This window comes from Salvelinus sp. IW2-2015, linkage group LG26 (genome assembly GCF_002910315.2).
Source record: "Salvelinus sp. IW2-2015 linkage group LG26, ASM291031v2, whole genome shotgun sequence".
Classification (NCBI taxonomy): Eukaryota; Metazoa; Chordata; class Actinopteri; order Salmoniformes; family Salmonidae; genus Salvelinus; species Salvelinus sp. IW2-2015.
Genome location: NC_036866.1, coordinates 35713070 through 35738838, shown reverse-complemented (window position 1 = coordinate 35738838; position 25769 = coordinate 35713070). Strand labels below are relative to the sequence as shown.

Below are 25769 nucleotides of genomic sequence, written 5' to 3'. Positions count from 1 at the left end.
AACGTAGGCCTATGGTGAAAAGGTAGGACAGTCAAAAGCAAAGCATTCAGATGCTGTGCATTTTATTGTGTACAATGGTTTCTATATCTACGTATAACTTCCCTTATTGTTCATAACGTCCACAAGAAAAGCTGGATATGACTGCAATGTCCAGCACTCTCCCTGAATGAGTCCAGGTTTCAGTTGAATTGMAGTCCTGGCGTAAAGACCACTGCACCTTGAAAGGTCATGAAAACAGTCACTTCTACTGACGTTGAGAGGTGGCAGGTTTGGAATACCTTTCGTAGATCCATAGCAAGGAGATTTTAACTTGAATGTTGGCAATAATGCATATGCTTGCCTATATGAATTAAAGTGAAGGTGTTTCTGAATTTGACATTTTTGTTAACACACGAAAATCCAACCTATGACTTCCCTTGTGGATGGATCAGCGAACCTTACCTAATAAGTGCACTAGTGGTGTGAGAGGAACCCATTAAAAGGTGCAATCTGTAACTTTCATTCCCAGTCAAAAGTACTGCCCATGCACTTGTTTGTAGGGGAACTTAAACGAACGCAACCATTTGTTTTTTGTTTTGCTTCAGGGCTAAGTGTGCAAATGGTAAAACGTAAGTTGCATATTGCACCTTTGAGCCCAGTCTTCTATAAGGTAGGTGCGTTCTCACTTTGCCTCCTCTCCCTGTCTTCTGTATGGTCAAATGACACTGATTAACTAATGGAACATTTATGTGTGAGCACACCACAACAACTGAGATAGGGCTACATACAGTCTATAGATTATTTATAGTATGTAAACATTTTTATAACTTGTGAGCGTAAACATTATTGCCACAAACAACATTATGTGATCTTTTGCATATATTGCAGTGCAGATTTTTAAAAAGTGTATTGCATTGGCTTTCAGTACACTTCGATAGAGGGACCATAAGCAATAATATGAATGTTTTATGAACAGTGTTTTCATAATGTGGCTGTTGGTGAAGCAGTCTTTATGGAATTCTATACTGAACAAAAATATAAGCGCAACATGTAAAGTGTTGGTCCCATGTTTCATGAACTCAAATAAAATATGCCAGACTTTTTCCATACGCACAAAAAGCTTTTTTCACTCAAATTTTGTGCACAAATACTGTATGTTTACATCCCTGTTAGTGAACATGCCTTCTTTGCCAAGATAATCCATCTACCTGACAGGTGTGGCATATCAAGAAGCTGATTAAACAGCATGATCATTACACAGGTGCACTTTGTGCTGGGGACAATAAAAGGCCACTCTAAAATATGCAGTTTGTCACACAACACAATGCCACAGATGTTTCAAGTTTTGAGGGAGGGTGCAATTGGCATGCTGACTGCAGGAATGTCCACAAGAGCTGTTGCCAGAGAATTTAATGTTAATTTCTCTACCATAAGCCGCCTCCAACGTTGTTTAAAATGTTTTGGCAGTACGTCAAACCGGCCTCACAACTGCAGACTACGTGTAACCACGTCAGCCAGGAACCTCCAGATCTGGCATATCCAGACAGCTGATGAAACTGAGAAGTGTTTCTTTCTTTACAAAAAACCTTTTGTGAGGAAAAATTCATTCTGATTGGCTGGGCTTGGAACTGGCTCCCAAGTAGGTRGGCTTATGCCTTCCCAGACCCACGCATGGCTGCGCCACTTCCCAATCATGTGAAATCCATAGATTAGGGCCTAATTTATTTAAATATACTGATTTCCTTATGAACTGTAACTCAGTAAAATGTTGAAATTGTCAATGCATCGCAGTGCTAGCTGTGCCACCAGAGACTCTGGGTTCGAGCCCAGGCTCTGTCGCAGCCGGCCGCGACTGGGAGGTCCATGGGGCGACGCACAATTAGTCTAGCGTCGTCCGGGTTAGGGAAGGTTTGGCCGGTAGGGATATCCTTGTCTCATCGCGCACTAGCGACTCCTGTGGCGGGCCGGGCGCAGTGCACGCTGACCAGGTCGCTAGGTGTACGGTGTTTTCTCCGACACATTGGTGCGGCTGGCTTCCGGGTTGGATGCGCGCTGTGTTAAGAAGCAGTGCGGCTTGGTTGGGTTGTGTTTCGGASGACGCATGGCTCTCGACCTTCGTCTCTCCCGAGTCCGTACGGGAGTTGTAGCGATGAGACAAGATAGTAACTACTAACAATTGGATACCACGAAATTGGGGAGAAAAAATAAGGGGGTAAAAAAAAATGTAATACAAAAATTGTTGAAATTGTTACATGTTGCATTCATATTTTTGTTCTGTATATACAATATATCCTGAAACTATTCAGACCCCTTGACTTTTTCCACATTTTGTTACATTACAGTCTTATTCTAAAATGGATGAAATTTTTTTTTATAGTCAATCTACACACAATACCCCATAACGAAAAAGCAAAAACAGCTTTTTTGCTAATTTTTGCTAATTTTTGAAAAATTAAAACAGAAATACATTATTTACATAAGTATTCAGACCCTTTGCTATGAGATTCAAAATTGAGCTCAGGTGCATCCAGTTTCCATTGATCATCCTTGAGATGTTTCTACAACTTGATTGGAGTCCACCTGTGGTAAATTCAATTGATTGGACAAGATTTGGAAAGGCACACACCTGTTTATATAAGGTCCCACAGTTGACAGCGCATGTCATAGCAAAAACCAAGCCATTAGGGCATAGAAATTGTCCTCAGAGCTCAGAAACAGGATCGGGTCGAGGCACAAATCTGGGGAAGGGTACCAAAACATGTATGCAGCATTGAAGGTCCCCAAGAACACAGTGATCTCCATCATTCTTAAATGGAAGAATTTTGGAACCACCAAGACTCTTCCTAGACCTGGTCGCCCAGCCAAACTGAGTAATCGGGGGAGAAGGGAATTGGTCAGGGAGGTGACCAAGAACCCGGTGGTCACTCTGACAGAGCACCAGAGTTCCTCTGTGGAGATGGGAAAACCTTCCAGAAGGACAACAATCTCTGCAGCCAGACGGAAGCCACTCCTCAGTAAAAGGCACATGACAGCCTGCTTGGAATTTGCCAAAAGGCACCTAAAGGACTCAGACCAGGAGAAACAGGATTCTCTGGTTTGATGAAACCAAGATTGAACTCTTATGCCTGAATGCCAAGCGTCACACCTGGAGGAAACCTGGCACCATCCCTATGGTGAAGCAAGGTGTTGGTGGCAGCATCATGCATGGAAACAAACTGGTAAGGGCCCAAAAAGGTGACACTTTTTTTTGGCACTGAAACATTTAAAAAATCCCTGGTAGGGGGAAATGCAGGTTTTAACTAATTAAACAACAAATAATATGATCTACATGATCAGTCTCTGTGTGTAAAATAAAAAGTGTTTAATGTGAACCTAACTCACAGATAATTCTTTTTACAGAAAGCAGCCTCCCGAGTGGCGAAGTGGTCCAAGGCGAAGTGGTCTAGAGATCCTGGTACGGGTCCMGGCTCTGTCGCAGCCGGCCGCGACCAAATAATCCCCCCTCACTTACACACAAGTGTTAATGTCAAATTCAACACAACAAAAGCAATATCTTTGGGCTACACTGTACGTTACTACATTGTACACTTTCTGCCTGTGGACATCTGTTCTACAATGTGTCAGCAGAGCATGATACCCTTTGTTGGCAGAAGTGATCTCTTTCAGGCAGAGTACACCTGGCATACCCCTTTTATCCACTACATTGAAAAAATGAGAAAGAGGGAAAGGATGTGGTGTTCCTCTCACCTCTATAGTGGCATCCAGCTTAAGCCAGGCCCAGCTCCAGCTTCACTTGATCCCTGAGTCCATTTGTATAACAAGCAATGCCTCATTTTCACCTAATTCTCTCATTCTGAAAATTAACYACATACTGTAGAGAGAAAACATTAGTTCACAGATAGTAGTTAGTTCGTTAGCTAGTTAACTATTCACAGATTGCCAGGGTCCAGTGGGCAACTAACATGTTATAACTTGAGGAATGGCAAGAAGTTGTATACCAGTTAATACTAGAGCCAAATTGGTTCAGTCACTAACGTTAGCTCATCTGATGTTGTAACATTAGCTACCGTTAACGTTAGCTGTCTGACTTTATTAGCCAGCTAATTTTCACACCATAAACTCAATTATTTKATCAGTTAAGTTGGCTAATGTTGCTCAACATTTCTCTGGCTAGCTAACAGAGAATTCGATCCAGCTAGTAAGATACGTAACAATRCTAACAATACTTGTTCCACCACACTATCTCCCTCACCTAAAACTTTCGAAATGCCAGTTGTTTTTCGGTTACAGCTCATGAAGTACGCTTCATCACCTTCTCACCAACCTCTTCGTTATCGTTCAGGGGATGCGCTGCTGTAACTGGCAAACTGCCTTTCCGCTCTCCGTTGTCTTTCCAGAGCGCGCGCTGATGCTGTAACTAGCAAATTGGTTCTCTCTTCAGTCGCGTGCTGCATTATGTTGTTATGTGAACGATTGGCTGAGCCTTGGATACAGCCAGTGTTGCTCCAAACGTGCATCACACCCGCTAAAACTTTTCTCATTGGATCTACACAAATCACGAAGGTAACCTATTTTGTATTCAAAACGGCGAAATGTGACTATTTGGCATCCTTGATCATGCTGCGGGAATGTTTTTCAGMGGTAGGGACTGGGAGACTAGTCAGGATTGAGGGAAAGATGAACAGAGCAAAGTACAGAGAGATCCTTGATGAAAACCTGTTCCAGAGTGCTCAGGACCTCAGACTGGGGCGAAGGTTCACCTTCCATCAGGACAACGACCCTAAGCACACAGCCAAGACAACACAGGAGTGGCTTTGGGACAAGTCTCTGAATGTCCTTGAGTGGCCCAGCCAGAGCCCAGACTTGAACCAGATTGGACATCTCTGGAGAGACCTGAAAATAGCTGTGCACCGACACTCCCCATCCGATCTGAAAGAGCTTGAGATGATCTGCAGAGAAGAATGGGAGAAACTACCCAAATACAGGTGTGCCAAGCTTGCAGTGTCATCCCCGAGAAGACTCGAGGCTGTAACCTCTACCAAAGGTGCTTCAAGAAAGTACTGAGTAAAGGGTCTGAATACTTACACTACCGTTCAAAAGTTTGGGGTCACTTAGAAATGTCCTTGTTTTACATGAATACATACATGAAATGAGTTGCAAAATGAATAGGAAATATAGTCAAGACGTTGACAAGGTTATAAATAATTATTTTTAATTAAAATAATAATTGTGTCCTTCAAACTTTGCTTTCGTCAAAGAATCCTCCATTTGCAGCAATTACAGCCTTGCAGACCTTTGGCATTCTAGTTGTCAACTTGTTGAGGTAATCTGAAGATATTTCAACCCATGCTTCCAGAAGCACCTCCCACAAATTGGATTGGATTGATGGGCACTTCTTACATACCATACAGTCAAGCTTCTCCCACAACAGCTCAATAGGGTTGAGATCCRGTGACTGTGCTGRCCACTCCATTATAGACAGAATACCAGAATGACTGCTTCTTCCCTAAATAGTTCTTGCATAGTTTGGAGCTGTGCTTTGGGTCATTGTCCTGTTGTAGGAGGAAATTGGCTCCAATTAAGCGCCGTCCACAGGGTATGGCATGGCGTTGCAAAATGGAGTGATAGCCTTCCTTCTTCAAGATCCCTTTTACCCTGTACAAATCTCCCACTTTACCACCACCAMAGCACCCCCAGACCATCACATTGCCTCCACCATGCTTGACAGATGGCGTCAAGCACTCCTCCAGCATCTTTTCATTTTTATTGCGTCTCACGAATGTTCTTTGTGATCTGAACACCCCAAACATAGATTCGTCTGTCCATAACACTTTTTTCCAGTCTTCCTCTGTCCAGCGTCTGTGTTCTTTTGCCCATCTTAATCTTTTCTTTTTATTGGCCAGTCTGAGAAATGGCTTTTTCTGCCTAGAAGGCCAGTATCCCAGAGTYGCCTCTTCACTGTTGACGTTGAGACTGGTGTTTTGAAGGTACTATTTAATGAAGCTGCCAGTTGACGACTTAAGGCGTCTGTTTCTCAAACKAGATACTCTAATGTACTTGTCCTCTTGCTCAGTTGTGCAGCGGGGCCTCCCACTCCTCTTTCTATTCTGATTAGAGACAGTTTGCGTTATTCTGTGAAGGAAGTAGTACACAGCGTCGTACAAGATCTTCAGTTTCTTGGCAATTTCTCGCATGAAATAGCCCTCATAAGAAAGGTCTTTGTTTCTGGCCATTTTGAGCCTGTAATCGAACCCACAAATGCTGATGCTCCAGATACTCAACTAGTCTAAATCAGCATAACAGTTTTCAGCTGTGCTAACATAATTGCAAAAGGGTTTTGTATATGCCTATGTACAGTTGAAGACAGAAGTTTACATAGGCTGGTATCATTAAAACTAATTTTTCAACAACTTAACAAACTATAGTTTTGGCAAGTCGGTTAGCACATCTACTTTGTGCATGACACAAGTCATTTTTCCAACAATTGTTTACAGACAGATTATTTCACTTATAATTCACTGTATCACAATTCCAGTGGGTCAGAAGTTTACATACACTAAGTTGACTGTGCCTTTAAACAGCTTGGAAAATTCCCGAAAATTATGTCATGGCTTTAGAAGCTTCTGATAGGCTTATTGACATCATTTGAGTCAATTGGAGGTGTACCTGTGGATGTATTTCAAGGCCTACCTTCAAACTCAGTGCCTCTTTGCTTGACATCATGGGAGAATCAAAATAAATTAGCCAAGACCTCAGAAAACAAAATTGTAGACCTCCACAAGTCTGGTTCATTCTTGGGAGCAATTTCCAAATGCCTGAAGGTACCACGTTCATTTGTACAAACTATAGTACGCAAGTATAATCACCATGGGACCACGCAGCCGTCATACCGCTCAGGAAGGAGACGCGTTCTGTCTCCTAGAGATGAACATACTTTGGTGCAAAAAGTGCAAATCAATCCCAGAACAACAGCAAAGGACCCTGTGAAGATGCTGGAGGAAACAGGTACAAAAGTATCTATATCCACAGTAAAACGAGTCCTATATCGACATATCCTGAAAGGTCACTCAGCAAGGAAGAAGCTTGGAAAAGGCTCCAAATCCACCATGCTCCAAAACCACCATAAAAAAAGCCAGACTACGGGTTGCAACTGCACATGGGGACAAAGATTGCACTTTTTGGAGAAATGTCCTCTGGTCTGATGAAGCAAAAATAGAACTGTTTGGCCATAATGACCATCGTTATGTTTGGAGGAAAAAGGGGGAGGATTGCAAGCCGAAGAACACCATCCCAACAGTGAAACACGGGGGTGGCAGCATCATGTTGTGGGGGTGCTTTGCTGCAGGAGGGACTGGTGCATTTCACAAAATAGATGGCATCATGAGGATGGAAAATTATGTGGGTATATTGAAGCAACATCTCAAGACATCAGTCAGGAAGTTAAAGCTTGGTTGCAAATGGATCTTCCAAATGGACAATGACCCCAAGCATACTTCCAAAGTTGTGGAAAAATGGCTTAAGGACAACAAAGTCAAGGTATTGGAGTGGCCATCACAAAGCCTTGACCTCAATTCTATAGAAAATTTGTGGGCAAAACTGAAAAAGTGTGTGCGAGCAAGGAGGCCTCAAACCTGACTCAGTTACACCAGCTCTGTCAGGAGGAATGGGCCAAAATTCACCCAACTTATTGTGTGAAGCTTGTGGAAGGCAACCTGAAACGTTTGACCCAAGTTAAACAATTTAAAGGCAATGCTACCAAATACTAATTGAGTGTATGTAAACTTCTGACCCACTGGGAATGTGATGAAATAAATAAAAGCTGAAATAAATCATTCTCTCAACTATTATTCTGACATTTCACATTGTTAAAATAAAGTGGTGATCCTAACTGACCTAAGACAGGGAATTTTTACTCGGATTAAATGTCAGGAATTGTGAAAAACTGAGTTTAAATGTATTTGGCTAAGGTGTATGTAAACTTCCGACTTCAACTGTAGATATTCCATTAAAAATCAATGTTGTAAATKACTAGCTACAATAGTCATTTACAACATTAACAATGTCTACACTGTATTTCTGATCAATGTGATCTTATTTTAATGGACAGAAAAATGTGCTTATCTTTCAAAAACAATACATTTCTAAATGACCCCAAACTTTTGAGCGGTAGTGTACATGTGATATTTCACGATTACATTTCCAAAAACCTGTTTTTGCTTAGTCATTATGTGGTATTGTGTGTAGATTGATGAGGGGAAAAAACTATTTAATCCATTTTAGAATAAGGCTGTAAAGTAACAAAATGTGGAAAAAGTGAAGGCCCTGATTACTTTCCGAATGAACTATAGATTGTGTGCTTTTCTAAAATGTGTTTAAAAAGCTTCAAACCGTATGTCTTCCCTATTCTCTTTCTTATCTTTTTCATTAAGAGCTGCTTCCTCTCCAAGTCAAGAACATGACCAACAAATGCTCCATTCAACTGTGCAGGATCTACAAAGATAATGCTCCTGTGTGCATTTCAACGAAGTCTTCATGTGTGGAGAGAGTAACAGCAGTCAGATGACTATGGGTAGATCAGAACACATTGAACCACTTCCTCTCTTATGCTCCATCTTGTTAAATCTTCAACACTCCAGCTAAAAATTCTGGTTCAGCACCATCAGCACTCGCACTCAGTGCCTTCACCAGAGGAGTAGTGAGGTATGAGCACAGCATAACTAGGGGTCAGGGGGACAATGTGGCTTTTGGCTATAGGTGGGATGGGACGTGTGTGTCTCCTCCTTAACACTCCCCAGCAGAAATCAGTTCCCCCCCGGGTCTCTCAGACAGTCTGGCCCCCTGGCCTCTAGCCTCCTCTTCCTCCATACTGAGTAGCTGATGCATACTGAGCAGCTGGTGGGAAGGGATCCGAGTGAAGACTGCAGGCTGGGCATCTTCAGGCTCCTCTTGCTCGATCAGGGGTTCTGTAAGGTGGCGGTCAACGAGAAAGGGTGGGTTGGGGCTGGGAGTGGCACCGTTCATATAGGTGCTGGTGGGGACGGTCATTGTAGAGAAGACTGTGTTGGTGGATTCTGGAGTGCGATCTTTCTTTTCTAAAAAGAGAGAGAGAAAACAGAACGGTACACAGGCCCAGAATTTTTCCAGACCACATGACCTAACCCGGAAAAACATTAGACCCTAGTTTTTGCCTACTWGTACACTCTTAGAAAAAAAGGTGTGATCTAGAACTTAAAAGGGTTCTTCAGCTTTCCCCATATGAGAACACCTCGAAGAACCCCTTTGGTTCCAGGTTAAAATAAGTTTCAATCTGGAACCTAAAAGGCTTATCCTATGTGGGACAGCCAAAGAACCCTTTTGAACCCTTTTTTCTAAGAGTGTAGCCCAGGGATCATCAACTACATTCAGCTGTGGGCCAATTGACCGCAAGAAGCCCAAACAGATATGTTTGACTAACACATAATCAATTCAATCCGTGCTTACATTTGTATACAATCACATCTCTCTATTTTGCATTGGAATACTTGGATACAGATTTCAAAGATTAAAATCACCGATTTCCTGGGGATTTTACAGTCTTTTATGTCCAACAATGAAAATTATGCACATGATTATTATTATTATTTATTGAAGTTTTTGCTCAGAAAACTTGAGGGGCCAAGTAAAATCACACGTGGGCCGCCAGTTGGGGAATCCTGGTGTAGCTTATAAAGACGAATTGGTCATGAAAAACTCTGGGTTCTATATATTGCAAATAAACCTCACCATTCCATTAAGTGAAGTGTTCTGTTAGTGGGCTATTTTTCACCTTTTTCTCCTTGATCTAAAACGTCAACAAGAATCAGGGGACACAGGAGTATATATAGAATATGGTTTGGTTGCCTTGGTGACAGATCCCTCCTGAGATTAAGCATGGCAATCTTACCTGTGATAGAAGCGGAGACATGGACAATGGTGTGTGTGCCCTCGATGAACACCGCGTCCAGGGTGTGGTCTGGGGGTAGAGGCTCTGCGCTGACTGTCTCTACTTTGGTGGGCTTACGGATGGTCAGCATGTACGGGTGGACATCCAGGGAAAAGTTGCGACTATGCTTTTTCTCCATCGTGCTCATATCTGCAGTCGGCATTCAACAGATTCAACAGATATGGTCAGCGGAGATGGAACACAACAGTGGGACTGAAAAGTGCACAAATTGCACAACTTTATGTACAGCATGTGATATTCCAGAAGCAAAAGCGGTTTTAGTCAAATATACAAAATAGAGTCCTATAGCARAATTCTGAGTAACCATAAACGTTACCTTCATTTACCCAAATTTTCTACAGTAATGTCACTGCTCTCAGTACAGTACCTTTAGCAGAGTACTGTGTGCTCTTGCTTAAAGGAGCGACGTAGCTCTCTGCCACTGTTTTCCTCCTCACCAGTTTGGGCTTCTCAGGCTTAATGCTGTTCTCCAAACGCGTCATTGTCAGAGGTTCCTTCACAATGGACATGGACAGTTAGTACAATTATCCCAAGTAGGAATAGATTATTAAAGGGATAGTTCACTTTTTGGAGGTTTTCCTTACCTAAGGTTTTTCCCGACTTAGTAAGGGTTACCTCAGGTTTTAACAAACTTAAAAACAGTTTGGATGAAACGACATCACCCCCAAAAATTGGCAAAAACTTAAAAAGTCAACGATCCCTTTAACAGATATAACATTGTTAGTTCTGATTGAAACCGATTAGGTTCTCTGCCTTTAGAGAGTTCTAATTGAGTACACTGTGCCATCTCTTGCTGAGAGCCTAATTTCTCTATGGGAATTTCAATCGGAAAAGGCCCATGTCAAGTCTTCACAATAAACGCTGATAAGAATATCGCTGATATTGCTCTGGTCCACTGAGTACAACCCACTGTACAGTAAGTGGTGCTTTGGTTTTTCAGCACAGTGGGTGAAGACTATTTTAATGCTTATATTAATTTACATTATTATCCTCAGGTATTAACCTGAAGGAAATCCACAGGTAACTTGAGGCCGGGCAAGTTACAAGATGAATCAAGTTAATTTGGAATCTCCTCTTTTCATGTGGTGGTAATTAGTCATAACATAAATAAACTTACTAGGTGTAATTTACCTTTAGACAAACATATAGAGTTTCCAGCCTATTATAAGTGGCCAAAATATGCACACCTTCGACAGGCAATATTTAGGCCTAGTGTATGGTCCTACCTTAAAGGGCTGCGGGAGAGGGTTGGAGCTGGGGATCCACTTCATCTTCTTGCGTGGTCGTTTGATGACCAACGGCTCCCCTCCCAGCTCCCCTACCCCCAGGAGAGAGGGGTCCATATTGGGATCTAGGGTCTGGATGCCTGAGTCCCTCACAGTGGGCGTGACATCTTGGTTAGACTGGGCCAGCGCGGCCAGCAGCTGCCTCACCACGTTGTCATACATGAGGTCGCTCTCATTGGTGATGAAGTCCAGGCGGTTGAGTGACTTGATGTGGTCACGGTTCTCGTTACAGAACATGGCCAGAATGTTGATGTCGCAGAACTGGGACTTCTGCCAGCGCCTCCGCGTCTTGATGCCCACCTTGTGCAGTTTGTCGAACACAAAGTTGGACTTGCGCACCACAAACAGGTGCAGCAGGTTGACCAGGATGACGAGGTTCATGGTGCTCAGCAGGGCGATGTCCACGGCGGCCATGATCCGCTGCAGCTGCACGGCCGGCAGTTTGCAGTTGACGCTGAGCCTCAGCTCTGGGATGCTGCTGGTGTCTGGAGGCTCCCCCAGGGCACAGCTGAACTCGTTCTGGCGCTGGCGGTGCCAGTAGGCGCTCAGGTAGGAGATGGGGATGGAGCTGAGGCAGATGATGGCCAGGTGGCGCCCCAGGTACAGCTTGGCCAGGAAGTTGCTCTGGCCTCGTCTCTCCAGGTACTTCTCAAACAGGTTCTGCTCGGGGCTCTTCTCCTTCTCCGCGTTCTCGATGATCTCACGTCTCTCTTTCTCAGTGATACCCGGTCCTTTAGACTGGATCTGCTTCTCGATTTTAGGGGCCCGACCCTCGGCTGCCCGGTGGTAGCAGTTGTCGATCTCGTGAAGCAGAAAGTTGAGCTCGGAGGTAAGTCTTGTGGAGGCCATGAACTCCCAGCCGAGAGCAGGGATGTACATGATGCCAGCAAAGGCCAGCAGGGCATAGGGCAGGAACTTGTGCTCGAACAGCGAAGGTCGAAGTTCAGGCTCCACCCCGGGCACGGCGTCATGCAGCTCTGTCCAACAGTAGCCTCGCGCGTACAGGGCCTGGTCACGGGTGAAGTTGTGAGGCGTGTAGCAGTAGATTGACTCCTCTGAGAGGGAAAAGATGGAGAGAATTAGTTGTCATAATGAGACATTACAACATGACTGATGGTTATGTACGTTTGTCATCTCTACAGTAAGTGAATGAAATGAATATAAAATGAGTTCAATTGAATTGCCAAAGTTTTTACAGTCAGTCCTTATAAGAATAATGTTCATTCTATAGATGTTCTTATGTGGGGGGGAAATACCATTGATCCACTTCATCATACAGTACCAGTCAAAAGTTTGGACACACCTACTCATTCAAGGGTTTTCTTTATTTTTGCTATTTTCTACATTGTAGAAAAATAGGGAAGACATCAAAATTATGAAATAACACATATGGAATCAAGTAGTAACCAAAAAAGTGTTTGTTATATTTCAGATTCTTCAAAGTAGCTACCCTTTGACTTGATGACAGATATGCACAATCTTGGCATTCTCTCAACCAGCTTCACCTGGAATGCTTTTCCAACAGTCTTGAAGGAGTTCCCACATATGCTGAGCACTTGTTGCCTGCTTTTCCTTCCCTCTGCGTTCCAACTCATCCCAAACCATCTCAATTGGGTAGAGGTCAGGTGATTGTGGAGGCTAGGTCATCTGATGCAGCACTCTATCACTCTCCTTCTTGGTCAAATAGCCCTCACACAGCCTGGAGGTGTGTTGCGTCATTGTCCTGTTGAAAAACAAATAATAGTCCCACTAAGCGCAAACCAGATGGGATGGCGTATCCCTGCAGAATGCTATGGTAACCATGCTGGCTAAGTGTGCCTTGAATTCGAAATAAATCATGACAGTGTCACCAGCAAAGTACCCCCACACCATCACACCTCCTCTTCCATGCTTTACGGTGGGAACCACACATGCAGAGATCATCCGTTCAACTACTCTGCGTCTCACAAAGACACGGCAGTTGGAACCAAATATCTCAAATTTGGACTCATTCTAAATATTCAAAGGACAGATTTCTACCAGTCTAATGTCCATTGCTCATGTTTCTTGGCCCAGTCAAGTCTCTTCTTCTTATTGGTGTCCTTTAGTAGTGGTTTCTTTGCAGCAATTCGACCATGAAGGCCTGATTCACACAGTCTCCTCTGAACAGTTTATGTTGAGATGTGTCTGTTACTTGAACTCTGTGAAGCATTTATTTGGGCTGCATTCTGAGGTGCAGTTAACTCTAATGAACTTATCCTCTACAGCAGAGGTAACTCTGGGTCTTCCTTTCCTGTGGCGGTCCTCATGAGAGCCAGTTTCATCATAGTGCTTGGTTTTTGTGACTGCACTTGAATAACCTTTCAAAGTTCTTGCCATTTTCCGGATTGACTGACCTTCATGTCTTAAAGTAATAATGGACTGTCATTTCTCTTTGCTTATTTGACCTGTTCTTGCCATAATATGGACTTGGTCTTTTACCAAATAGGGCTATCTTCTGTATATCACCCCTACCTTGTCACAACAAAACTGATTGTCTCAAACGCATTAAGAAGGAAAGAAATTCCACAAATGTACTTTTACCAAGGCACASCTGTTAATTGAAATGCATTCCAGGTGACTACCTCATGAAGCTGGTTGAGAGAATGCAAAGAGTGTGCAAAGCTGTAATCAAGGCAAAGGAGAATCTCAAATCTCAAATATATTTTTATTTGTTTATCACTTGTTTGCTTACTATATGATCCCATATGTGGGGATCACGTGCTTCTACACCTGCATTGCTTGCTGTTTGGGGTTTTAGGCTGAGTTTCTGTACAGCACTTCGAGATATTAGCTGATGTACGAAGGGCTATATAAAATAAACTTGATTTGATATGTGTTATTTCATAGTTTTGATTTCTTCACTATTATTGTACAATGGAGAAAATAGTAAAAATAAAGAAAAACCCAAGAATGAGTAAGTGTGTCCAAACTTTTGACTGGTACTGTATGTCTGAAGAGCTCTCAGGTTTCATTAATCTCTGGAAGACAAGGATTGCCTCGTCCATCTGATACAGACCACAGTACCCTCCAAGCTAATCATTCAGCCCAGGGCCCTGGGTCTGAACCCGGTCCTGTCCAACTGGGTCCTGAACTTCCTGAAGGGCCGCCCCCAGGTGGTGAAGGTCGGAAACAACACCTCCACTTCACTGATCCTCAACACAGGGGCCCCACAACGGTGCGTACTCAGCCCCCTCCTGTACTTCCTGTTCACCCATGACTGCGTGGCCACACACGCCTCCAACTCAATCATCAAGTTTGCAGACGACACAACCATAGTAGGCCTGCAACAATGACGAGACAGCCTACAGAGAGGTGTTGAGGGACTTGGCAGAGTGGTTCCAGGAAAATAACCTCTCCCTCAATGTCAACAATCGTGGACTTCAGGAAAAAGCAGAGGAAGCACACCCTTATCCACATTGACTGGACTGCAGTGGAGAAGGTGGAAAGCTTCAAGTTCCTCGGCATACAGATCACTGACGATCTGAAATGGTCCACCCACACAGACAGTGTGGTGAAGAAGACGCAACAGCGCCTCTTCAACCTCAGGAGGCTGAAGAAATTTGGCTTGGCCCCTAAGACCCTCACAAACTTTTACTGATGCACAATTGAGAGGATCCTGTCGGGCTGTATCGCCGCCTGGTATGGCAACTGCACCGTCTGCAACAGCAGGGCTCTCCAGATGTCACAGGAAGGCCAAAAAGATCATCAAAAAGATCATCAAGGACATCAACCACGGCCTGTTCACCCCGCTATCATCCAGAAGGAGAGGTCAGTACAGGTGCATCAAAGCTGGGACCGAGAGACTGAAAAACATCTTCTATCTCAAGGCCATCAGACTGTTAATTAAATAGCCATCATTAGCCGGCTACCACCCGGTTACTCAACCCTGCACCTTAGAGGCTGCTGCCCTATGTACATAGACATGGAATAACTGGTCACTTTAATAATGGAACACTAGTCACTTAAAATAATGTTTACATACAGCTTTACTCATTTCATATTATATACTGTATTCTATTCTACTGTATTTTAGTCAATGCCACTCCGACATTGCCCGTCCTAATATTTATATATTTCTTAATTCCATTATTTTACTTTTAGATTTGTATGTATTGTTGTCAATTGTTAGATACTACTGCACTGTTGGAGCTAGGAACACAAGCATTTCGCTACACCCACAATAACATCTGCTAAATATGTGTATGTGACCAATACAATTTGATTTGATTTGATAGTGCTGATTCATGGTATAAAACCAAATGCAGAGGAGACTGAGGAGGCAACACTTCAAGCCACACTTGTATTCCATCCACTCTTTCCCTGTTATGCTGAGCACGGAAGCAGCAAGGCGATTCGGCTGCCGACTGCCGACTGCCAAGGTCTGGGTGGTTCAGGGGCAGATCTGTCCCTGAGGCGCACTTGTGACTTTCATTTAATGAGTGTTGGACCGAGCATGACAACATTGCACACTGAGTGCAGAGCGCTGAGTCAGGTGGCTGGGGGACGAGTACTGTGTCTGGGAAAAGGCTGTTTTTCGGGCTTGAGAAAGTTTATTTTATTGTTCGTTAATGTTCTTCCACCTATTTTAGGAGAGTTAAATCCACCAGAATGTGCACAATTTGAGGGCACTAACCAAGTACATCAATACAATAAGTGTGTACAATTTGAGGGCACTAACCAAGGACATCAATACAATAAGTATTGCATTGTACTTAAATGTAATATAATGCACATTGCACTGCTGTCATCGGTTGCTGCCATGGCACTTCAGATGTGTGTTCGGCCTATCGAGTGAGTCCTATGGGTGACCCATGTTTTCGAGTTTTGGGGAGGAGCAGTGCAGAAAATGCAGAAATGGGCTCCGCCCAACACTATGTGAAATGCTCAGTCACAGCTGGCTGGTGCTGCTATGCAGACAGCCTGACTCAGCATTAAGCTACGCCCCCACCTTCCTCTCCTCTCCCTCTCTGTTCACCAGAGTGGCCCAGCCTAATGTCTGCACTGATCTTTCTCACATCAAACACCAAATACATTGCATACTAACCCTCAACTCCCCAGATCTCTCTATGGTGTTCAATCATTCTGATAAAAATAACATAGAGCATGTTAGACATTGTGAATGCCAATGTTGTTGGGGCTTTGTCTGTGAGAGCAACCTTTGTTTTAGTTTTTTTCTATATACCAATGTCATAGTATGAAAAACATGAAGCTACTACAGCTGACTACAGTATCTGTGCTCTGGTTCAGTGTTAAGTGAGAGGCTGATGTGATGAGTCAACAACAACACATTAGGACAGAACGTTCCCAGCCTGCTGTGTGTGTTTGGCGTTTACAGCAGCAGCACGGCACTGTCACAGCCCCCTCTATGGGCACTCTGCCAGACCTGGGTTCAAATACAACTCTAAATCTTAAATACTATTAGCGTTTGCTCTCGTCTGCCTGCTGTGCCAAATGGGTGGGGTTTGTACTGTTGCAACTATTCTACTGRTTCAATTACCACAGACAAGYTCAATCAAGCACAGTATTTCAAATGACTTCAAATAGTATTTGAACCCAGATCTGCCRTCTGGCCGACCCACTGACCTGCGAAGTTCCTTGTGAAGACGAGGGTGACAAGCAGGATGGGGATAATGACGGTGCCRATGGTGACGACGCGGTCAAATGGTAGCTCTAGTTTGAGCTGGACCATGAGGCCGGCCAGCATGCCTCCCTTCTCATCCTGGGAAGAGCCAGGCAGAATCAGCTCCTTCAGCTTCTCCCCCGCCAGCAGAGCCGTGGCCATGTCTAAGTTCTGCTCGAGGATGTTCTGCATCCGGCCTGAGAAGACAACTGGCGCCCCCTCCTCCTAGCTACCTCCACCCACACACACTGGGCTACTTCCACACACCAAGGACTGGCTGTCTCTGGGCCAGGCCTGGTTATGTGGCTATGTAAAGTCAGTAATGGCTGGGTCTTGATGGATAGTCTCTTGGGTGTCTTGGGATCTTCACTGACTGTGAGTGGGACCTCCCACCTTTTGCCCCGTCCTCCTAGCTACCTTTACTCACACAGGACAGTCTGGCGTATGTTCACTGAGAGTGAGTGGGACAAACAATGCTCTCTGACTGTCTCTTCCAACATTGAGAAAGGACGTTAGGTTCAGTCAGTGGTTTTCAGTGTGTTCCAGTTGTGCTGTGTACATTCTGTGCTTTTGTCCTCTCTCACCTTCACCTGGCTTTGGTCTACACACAGTGTCAGGTTGAAGAGAGGACATATGATCTTTATCTCGGTTCTCAAAGAGTGTGGTTCCTCGCAGATGAGTTTGTAAGTTTGTACCATGCCCAGAGCAAAAGGGATACCTCCTGTCCTTCTTCCTGTGAAAGACAGATTGGCAATTAGTTTGATTTAAACATACAAAATGTTGGCCTTTTTTCCCCAAAAAGAGACTGAAAAAATAAAACACAAAAACACAAGCTTAGTGAACATTAAAAATAATTTAAGTAAGTTATCTGGTTAGGATAATCTCTATAATCAGAGAAGCACACAGGTACACCATTTGGCAATTAACTGAAAGGCTGTCTCATCCAGTGTTCATCCATATAAATATTTTTAATTCAACCAGCCAAGAACAAATTCTTATTGACAAAGACAGCCTACCCTGGACCAATTGTGCGCCGCCCAATGGGACTTCCAATCACAGCTGGATGTGATTGGAAGTCCCATTGACACCGTGACACCTCTTATACTGAGATGTAGTGCCTTAGACCGCTGCGCCACTTGGGAGCCATATTATCTATATGATATAAATAATAGTATTACTATGTGTCACCTTGTGTGGCTATGTGCCTTAAATACCCACTCAGTAGTAGTGGGGGCTCAAGTACAGTGAAATGCCTTCCTTGAAAGCTCTAAACCCAACAATGCAGTCATCAATATCAATGTAGTACTAAAAATAACATAAGGTAGAACAAAAAAACTGAAGAAATAAGTAAGCTATATACAGGGTCTGTTCCAAGACCATATTTACAATGTGCAGGGATACTAGAGTGATATAGGTAGATACTGTATGTATGGGGTAAGGTGACTTGGCATCAGGTATATGTGATAAACAGAGTAGCAGCAGCATATATGATGATTGTATGTGAGTGTGTGTGTGAATGTGTGCAGACTCAGTATAAATGTGTGTGCATGTTATGTGTGTGTGAGCAAGTGAAGTGAGTGTGTGTGTGTGTTTGTGTGTGTACAAGGGTCAACTCAGATAGTCCGAGAATACATTTTGTTAGCTAGTTAGCAGTCTTATAGCTTGGGAGTAGAAGCTGTTCAGGAGCCTGTTAGTGTTAGACTTCATGCACTGGTACCGCTTTCCGTGCAGTGGCAGAGAGAACAGTCTATGGTTTGGGTGGCTAGAGTCTTTAACAATTTCCAGGGCCTTGCTTTCACACCGCCTGATATAGAGGTCCTGGATGGCAGGGAGCTCAGCCCCAGTGATGTACCGGGCTATCCGTACCACCCTCTGTAGCGTCATGCGATCGAGGGCGGTGCTGTTTCCACACCAAGCAGTGATGAAGCCAGTCAAGATGCTCTCAATGATGCAGCTGTAAACCTTTTTGAGGATTTGAAAGAAGTAGTCTGTAAGTAGCTCAGTAGTCTGAAGGGCGAAGTCACCCTCTCTGATGAGAAAGAGGACCTTGGAAAGCCTTTCAAAGCTTTTCTGCTTTTCCGGCTACCAGCAGGTATTCTACCCCTAGAGACTGCTGCCCTATGTACATAGAGAACACTGCTGTCACGGCTGTTGAATGAACAGGACCAAGGTGCAGCGTTGTGAGCGTACATGTTATTTTATTTAGAAAAGACGCCGAACAAAACAATACACACTACAAAACATGACGCTAAAGACTATGTGCCATAAACAAAGTCAACTTCCCACAAAGACAGGTGGGAAAAAGGCTCCCTAAGTATGGTTCTCAATCAGAGACAACGATAGACAGCTGTCCCTGATTGAGAACCCTACCCGGCCAAAACATAGAAATACAAATAATAGAACATAGAATACCCACCCCAACTCACACCCTGACCAAACCAAAATAGAGGCATAAAAAGGATCTCTAAGGTCAGGGTGTGACAACTGGTCACTTTAATAATGTTTACATACTTTCTTCCACTTTATATGTATATGTGGTATTCTAGTGGCTCATACTACATAACTTATTTTTATGTGTGTTTTGTTATTTCATTATTTATTGGTATGTATTTTTTAATTGCTAGGTATTACTGCACTGTTGGAGATAGAAACACAAGCATTTCGCTGCACCTGCGATAACATCTGCAATTCTGTGTACACAACCAATAAACTTTGATTTGATTTGAAATTATTCCCCCCTGGAGCTGTGAGGCATTATCTTTATTGAACACTATGTCCAACCTGGGGATGTCAAATGTCAGACTCCACGACACCTGTCAGGGATGCTTCTTAATGCTTTGTGTGTGTGTGTGCAGGTGTGCATGCATGTGTTTGTGTGCGTCCCATTGCCACTGCTGCACTCTGCAAGTGAGGAGGGGGTTGCTGCTGCTGCATGCACACTACAGGAAGGTTACGTGAATGTCCTTCGAGAGGATTGTGATCACATTGTCCTGGCTCACCTCACCGCAAACACCCCTCCCCTCTCTTTCTCTCCATCTTACTTTCTCTCTCTCTCTTTCCATCTCTTTCTCTTTCCATCTCTTTCTCATCATTCACACAGAAGCTGGCCCATTCATTCTGCAGATAGAGGGGAAGAGAGACTGTAATGATTACATTGTGCAAGGACAGTGGGACGGGAAACATGTCTACTAACTGGATTGTTTGAATCATGACTTACTCCATAAAATGGCTTCCTGGACCCTCCCCTGCCTGCCCCTAGCTGAGACCAATCATTAATATTACGACAATTTGGTTTTCATAGAATTCTGCTCTATTATGCCCTCCAATAATACCGTTTCTACTTTTTTACTGTTGAATGCTATCAAGCCTTACATTTCTCAGCGTATGCATGATACAATTTATGATGACAAATGGAATGTATCTGAGCGTAACATACTGCAATATGTAGAATAGAATGAAGTTCATCTACTGTAAAAGTATCTGAAATAAATCACTGTGAGATAAACTGTCAACTTGTCAAGCCGCCAGTAATGAAACATTAGTCATGGGTAGCGACAGTGCTGACTTGTAAGGATGAATAGATAACACGCTTTTACTAATTTTGAAGATACAGGTGTAGGGTGAAGTTGCCTCTAGACACTGATCTGGGGTCAGTTTAGCATTTTCCCAACTAATAGTTAAGGTTAGGATTGGGGGACGGGAAGTTGATCTTAGATCTGTACCTACTATAGGGAACTTCACCCGGAGCGAAGATGCAGAGCAAAGGTCCATCTTTGTGGGACCCTTGGATCACGGAAGAGAAAGCCCTGAGACAGAGGTGAAAGGGCTGGTTCAACTTGGGCACAAAAAAATATAACAGTATTTTCTTTAGGCTACTGGTGTAGGCCACATTTATGACCTGATGATTCTTGTAAATGTTTGTCCCACAAGTCCAAATATCTGGTTTACAACCAACAGTTGCCAATTGTAAATCAATGTAGTCTTGTAGGGGACAATATCACATTTCAAACACTCAGCTTCTGGCAGTGGTGAGCCCTTGGCAAAAGTCCTACAACAGTTTATGCCCCACAGTTGAACATTTTTTTAAAGGGATGCCCACATTCACTAGCTACTGTAAACCATATGTTTGGTTATGGCTGTCCCTGTTTTATAGACAGTCGCTGCTGGTGTAGACTCACTTTTGCTGAAGCAGTTAACACAATTCACAGTATGTTTAAAGGAAAGTGAGTGGAACTGTGTGATCTTTCAAGTACTCTCACCGGTCCATCTCATTTTGAGCATTAGTGAACATCCATTCCGAGTGTGATCCTCAAATTATAGATTGGCCTCCTTCCAAAAAACCCAGAACAAGCTACTCTTGTCATAAAGTTGTCATAAAGTGAGCATGGCTAATGGTGTAATCTTACATCAACAATGCACAGTCTGCAGTATAACGCTAATTCAATCTGTTATAGGCTAGCTTTCTTCAAGTGCACAAATAACAGGTTGAGCAAACTTAAAAAGATAGGTATCCCTGCAAACAATAGCGATTAGGCTATCCCTACTACACCAAATGCAACTCCCTTGCTAAACGAAAGGCTCCAATAACATAACAATGAAGCCATTGTGGTTATAATTATATGCTACTTACTGGCTATAATATGATATTATAGGGTTTCCTCTACTAGTCTAGTGACATTTCCCAAGAGTCATTCTCAAACATGCCGCACTGTTGGTTTGACTAGTCCTCCACAGGCTATTGGCTACTTTACATCAAAGGAGCAGTGTACGAAACACTGCTTGCTATAAGTCACACCGTTTCAGTACGGAGCGGTGAACAAAACACTCTGCTTTAAGTAACGCCGTTTCAGTACGGAGCGGTGAACAAAACACTCTGCTTCAAGTAACGCCGTTTCAGTATGGAGCGGTGGACAGCTCCTGAAATGTAGATGGGATGCTGAAGATCTGAGTGTGAGTCTGAGAAGGGTGTAGTAAGGACTCGTACTAGACTTTCAGCTCTGTGAGATTCAATAGGCTACCTGTATTAGCTACAGTCCATCTGTCCATATTGGTGACAGGCACAGGAAATTCAGCGTCCATCTATAAGGAAAATATATCAGCCCTTGAATTTTCTGTCGATTCAAATTCGCCCATTTACACAAAGAGAGGAAATAATGTACTCACCGGTCCTGTGCATCCTCGGCCTGCTAAGAGTTAATCTGCAGTGCGGGCGAGCCGCTACAGCGTCTATCAGGGCACACCGGTTTGTTCCGCCTTTACCCCTCCACACCCTCCCCTCCCGGTTTTGTCTCTCTCCTCTCTTCAGAACCAAAGACGCAATAATTAATGCATTATGATTCAACTAATTATTGCTTCCACGCCCCTTGCCCAAATTGAAACGACAAATACTGATTTAGATGTATATTTGACTGTGTTGTGAAAACCCGGACAACGGGTTGTGATCTTCAGATAGGGAAACAAGCGCGAAACCTTGGATGTAGTCTAAACGGGATCCTTGGGACGTCCCAACTCTGACGTCACCCCCATTGAAGTTTAAATTTAAAATAGTTAAGTTTAGTCTAATTTATTAGGGTTCCCATTAGCTACTGCACATGCAACAGCTACTCTTCCTGGGCTCCACATAAAAACGTAGGCTATAAATACACGACAAAGTATATTATAGACACGAATAACATAAGATATTAAATTAAATTCAAAATATGTATATATTGGAAAGACACCAAGAAACAACAAAAATACTATTTACACACAATTCATATATACATATTCATATTCGTATATACAGTACAGTTAAATTCGATATTTAGAAAGAGGAGAGGCGCTGTGATACAATATGTTTGTTATCTGTTTTTTTAAAGATACACTTGGTGGCAGAGCTTTCCATGATAACATGGCGCTATACATAACTTAGCGATGCATTATCTTTTTGGGGGTTTTGGGTACAGTGAAGAAACCCACAGTGCCATGTCTGGTGGAGTATGTACAGTATGTCTGTTTGAAGTGCATGCAAATAGATTATACAAGTGGTTAGGAATTTTCAACACAGACATGTTCCTTAAAAAGACTAGAAGAGAAGTAGTCAGTTTCTCCTCAACCCCCAACCATGAAAGACTGTCATGCATGTTGTTGATGTTAGTTCTGTATGTGCAGTTAAGGGAAACGTGTGCTGCTCTGTTTTGAGTCAGCTGCAACTTTGCTAGGTCTTTCTTTGCTGCACCTGACCATATTGCCGGACACAGTATCAAGATGGGACAAGATCAGAGCCTGAAATCTAATACAGCTCCAACTGTCGTCTTATTGTCCATTTAGTTTAGCTATTTAATTTAGCCAAACGTTTACAATCGGGGTTAAGGTTAGATAAGGGTTATGGTCAAGGTTAGGGGGTTAGGGTTTAGGGTAGGGACGTCCCAAGGATTCCGGATAGCACCAACCTTAAGGATTTCCTCATTCACCGGTAGGCTACGCTGCTGTATGGAGCAGTCTCTGTCTGGCGTCTCAGGAGGAGCGGAGCAGTCAGTCAGTCAACCAATCTTCCCTTGTTATGTAGGCATTATAACCCCCCAGACTCATAATTTGAGCAGGTCTGTGTGGACAGATCCCATAAGCGCGCCGGTGGGAGAACAGCCAGCAGCTAGACAGGGAACACTCTGCCATAACTCGCCTCAACCCCAATCATGCCCCCCACCAGCAGCTGTGTTTTTGCTCAGGGGTGTGGTGCGTCTGGATGTTATATGAAGGCAGTTTCTGGCAAGACAGGTCAGATCGATAGCAAGCCCGCAAGTGGCTCGGCAAACGCGCAGCGAAGCGAAGGTGGGCCACTCCAGACTCCGTTCAGCGACAAGTCAGGTTACTAGCCGGTTTTCGCCGGTTCGGTGGCGCTCCTCACGACGACTGCTTCCCAATATAGGGTTTCTTCTCCRCCACTGCAGCGTCGCAATGGTGACCGAAGAAACAAATGTGTTGTCACAAGTGGCAGTTGCTTGAGGCAATGTTCTTCATTTTTTATGGGTTTGGCTTTACATAGAAAGGCTTCATCTATGTTTTGATCCGCTGGTGAGATCTGCATGCACTTTTGATGAATAGGCTAGGCTATCTTTCACGCACCCGCACCCTGTCCTTGGTGCTGAAACAACAAAGAGGACATCAAGTGGGAATAGGCTATGATTTATACTGAACAAAAATATAAATGCAACATTTAAAGTGTTGGTCCCATGTTTCATGAGATGAAATAAAAGATCCCAGAAATGTTCCATACACACAAAAAGCTTATTTCTCTAACATTTTGTGACAAATTTGTTTACATCCCTGTTAGTGAGTATTTCTAATTTGCCAAGATAATCCATCCAACTGACAGGTGTGGCATATCAAGAAGCTGATTAAACAGCATGATCATTACACAGGTGCACCTTGTGCTGGGGTGTAACCAAGAACACCAAGGTAACCTGCTTAAATGACTACCGACCCGTAGCACCGACCCAAAGCACTTCATGGTCTGTAGCCATGAAGTGCTTTGAAAGGTTGGTCATGGCTCACATCAATACCATCATCCCAGAAACCTTAGACCCAGTCCAATTTGCATACCGCCCCAACAGATCCACAGATGATTCAATCTCTATTGCACTCCACACTGCCCTCACCCACCTGGACAAAAGGAACACCTACATGATAATGCTGTTCATTGACTACAGCTCAGCATTCAACACCATAGTGCCCTCAAAGCTCATCACTAAGCTAAGGACCCTGGGACTAAACACCTCCCTCTGCAACTGGATCCTGGTATTCCTGACGGGCCACCCCCAGGTGGTAAGGGTAGGCAACAACACATCTGCCACGCTGATCCTCAACACGTGGGCCCCTCAGGGGTGTGTGCTTAGTACCCTCCTGTAATCGCTGTTCACTCATGTCTGCGTGGCCAAGCATGACTCCAACACTATCAATAAGTTTGCTGACGATACAACGGTGGTAGGCCTGATCAATGATGAGACAGCCTATAGGGAGGAGGTCAGAGACCTGACCGTGTGGTGCAAGGACAAAAACCCATCCCTCAACGTGATCAAGACAAAGGAGATGATTGTGGACTACAGGAAAAGGAGGACCGAGCACGCCCCCATTAACATCGACAGGGCTGTAGTGTAGCAGGTTGAGAGCTTCATGTTCCTTGGTGTCCACATCACCAACAAACTAACATGGTCCAAACACACCAAGACAGTCGTGAAGAGGGCACGACTAAACCTGTTCTCCCTCAGGAGACTGAAAGTATTTGGCATGGTCCTCAGATCCTCAAAAAGTTATACAGCTGCACCATCGAGAGCATCCTGACTGGTTGCATCACTGCCTGTTATGGCAACTGCCCTGCCTCCGACCGCAAGGCGCTACAGAGGGTAGTGCGTACGGCCCAGTACATCACTGGGGCCAAGCTTCCTGCCATCCAGGACCTCTATACCAGGCGGTGTCAGAGGAAGGTCCTAAAAATTGCCAAATACTCCAGCCACCCTAGTCATAGACTGTTCTTTCTGCTATCGCACGGCAAGCAGTACCGGAGCACCAGGTCTAGGTCCAAAAGGCTTCTTAACAGCTTCTACACCCCAGCCATAAGGCTGCTGAACAGCTAATCAAATGGCTACCCGGATAGTCACTTTACCCCTACCTACATGTAAATATTACATATTATATATATTATATATTACCTCAATTACCTTGACTAACTTGTACCCCCGCACATTGACTTGGTACCGGTACCCCCTGTATATAGCCTCGTTATTGTTATTTTATTGTTGCTCTTTTATTTTTTTACTTTAGTTAATTTAGTAAATATTTTTCTTAAGTCTTATTTTTCTTAAAACTGCATTGTTGGTTAAGGGCTTGTAAGTAAGCATTTCAC

The 25769-nt window shown here is 43.7% G+C and overlaps 1 protein-coding gene and 1 long non-coding RNA gene across 3 annotated transcripts in view; both read right to left on the bottom strand.

Moving 5' to 3' along the window:
• Positions 1 to 777: 777 nt before the first annotated feature.
• Positions 778 to 25769, bottom strand: part of LOC139023065 (uncharacterized) — a 234347-nt gene continuing 209355 nt past the window's right edge. The window contains exon 2 of the long non-coding RNA XR_011474212.1: positions 778 to 4759. This is a non-coding gene — a long non-coding RNA (uncharacterized lncRNA). The remainder of the gene's footprint in view (positions 4760 to 25769) is intronic.
• panx2 (pannexin 2) lies at positions 7054 to 22169 on the bottom strand. 2 transcript variants are annotated; one of them, XM_023970912.2, is made up of 7 exons: positions 22052 to 22169; positions 20611 to 20694; positions 16852 to 17621; positions 11188 to 12302; positions 10329 to 10455; positions 9902 to 10090; positions 7054 to 9071 (listed from the first exon to the last, which is right to left on the bottom strand). In XM_023970912.2, the coding sequence occupies exons 3-7, from the start codon at positions 17078 to 17080 to the stop codon at positions 8761 to 8763; spliced, it is 1971 nt and encodes a 656-aa protein (XP_023826680.1). In that variant the 5' UTR covers positions 17081 to 17621; positions 20611 to 20694; positions 22052 to 22169; the 3' UTR covers positions 7054 to 8760. The 2 variants fall into 2 exon arrangements, with proteins under 2 accessions (XP_023826680.1, XP_023826679.1); XM_023970911.2 differs by having other exon boundaries at positions 20615 to 20694.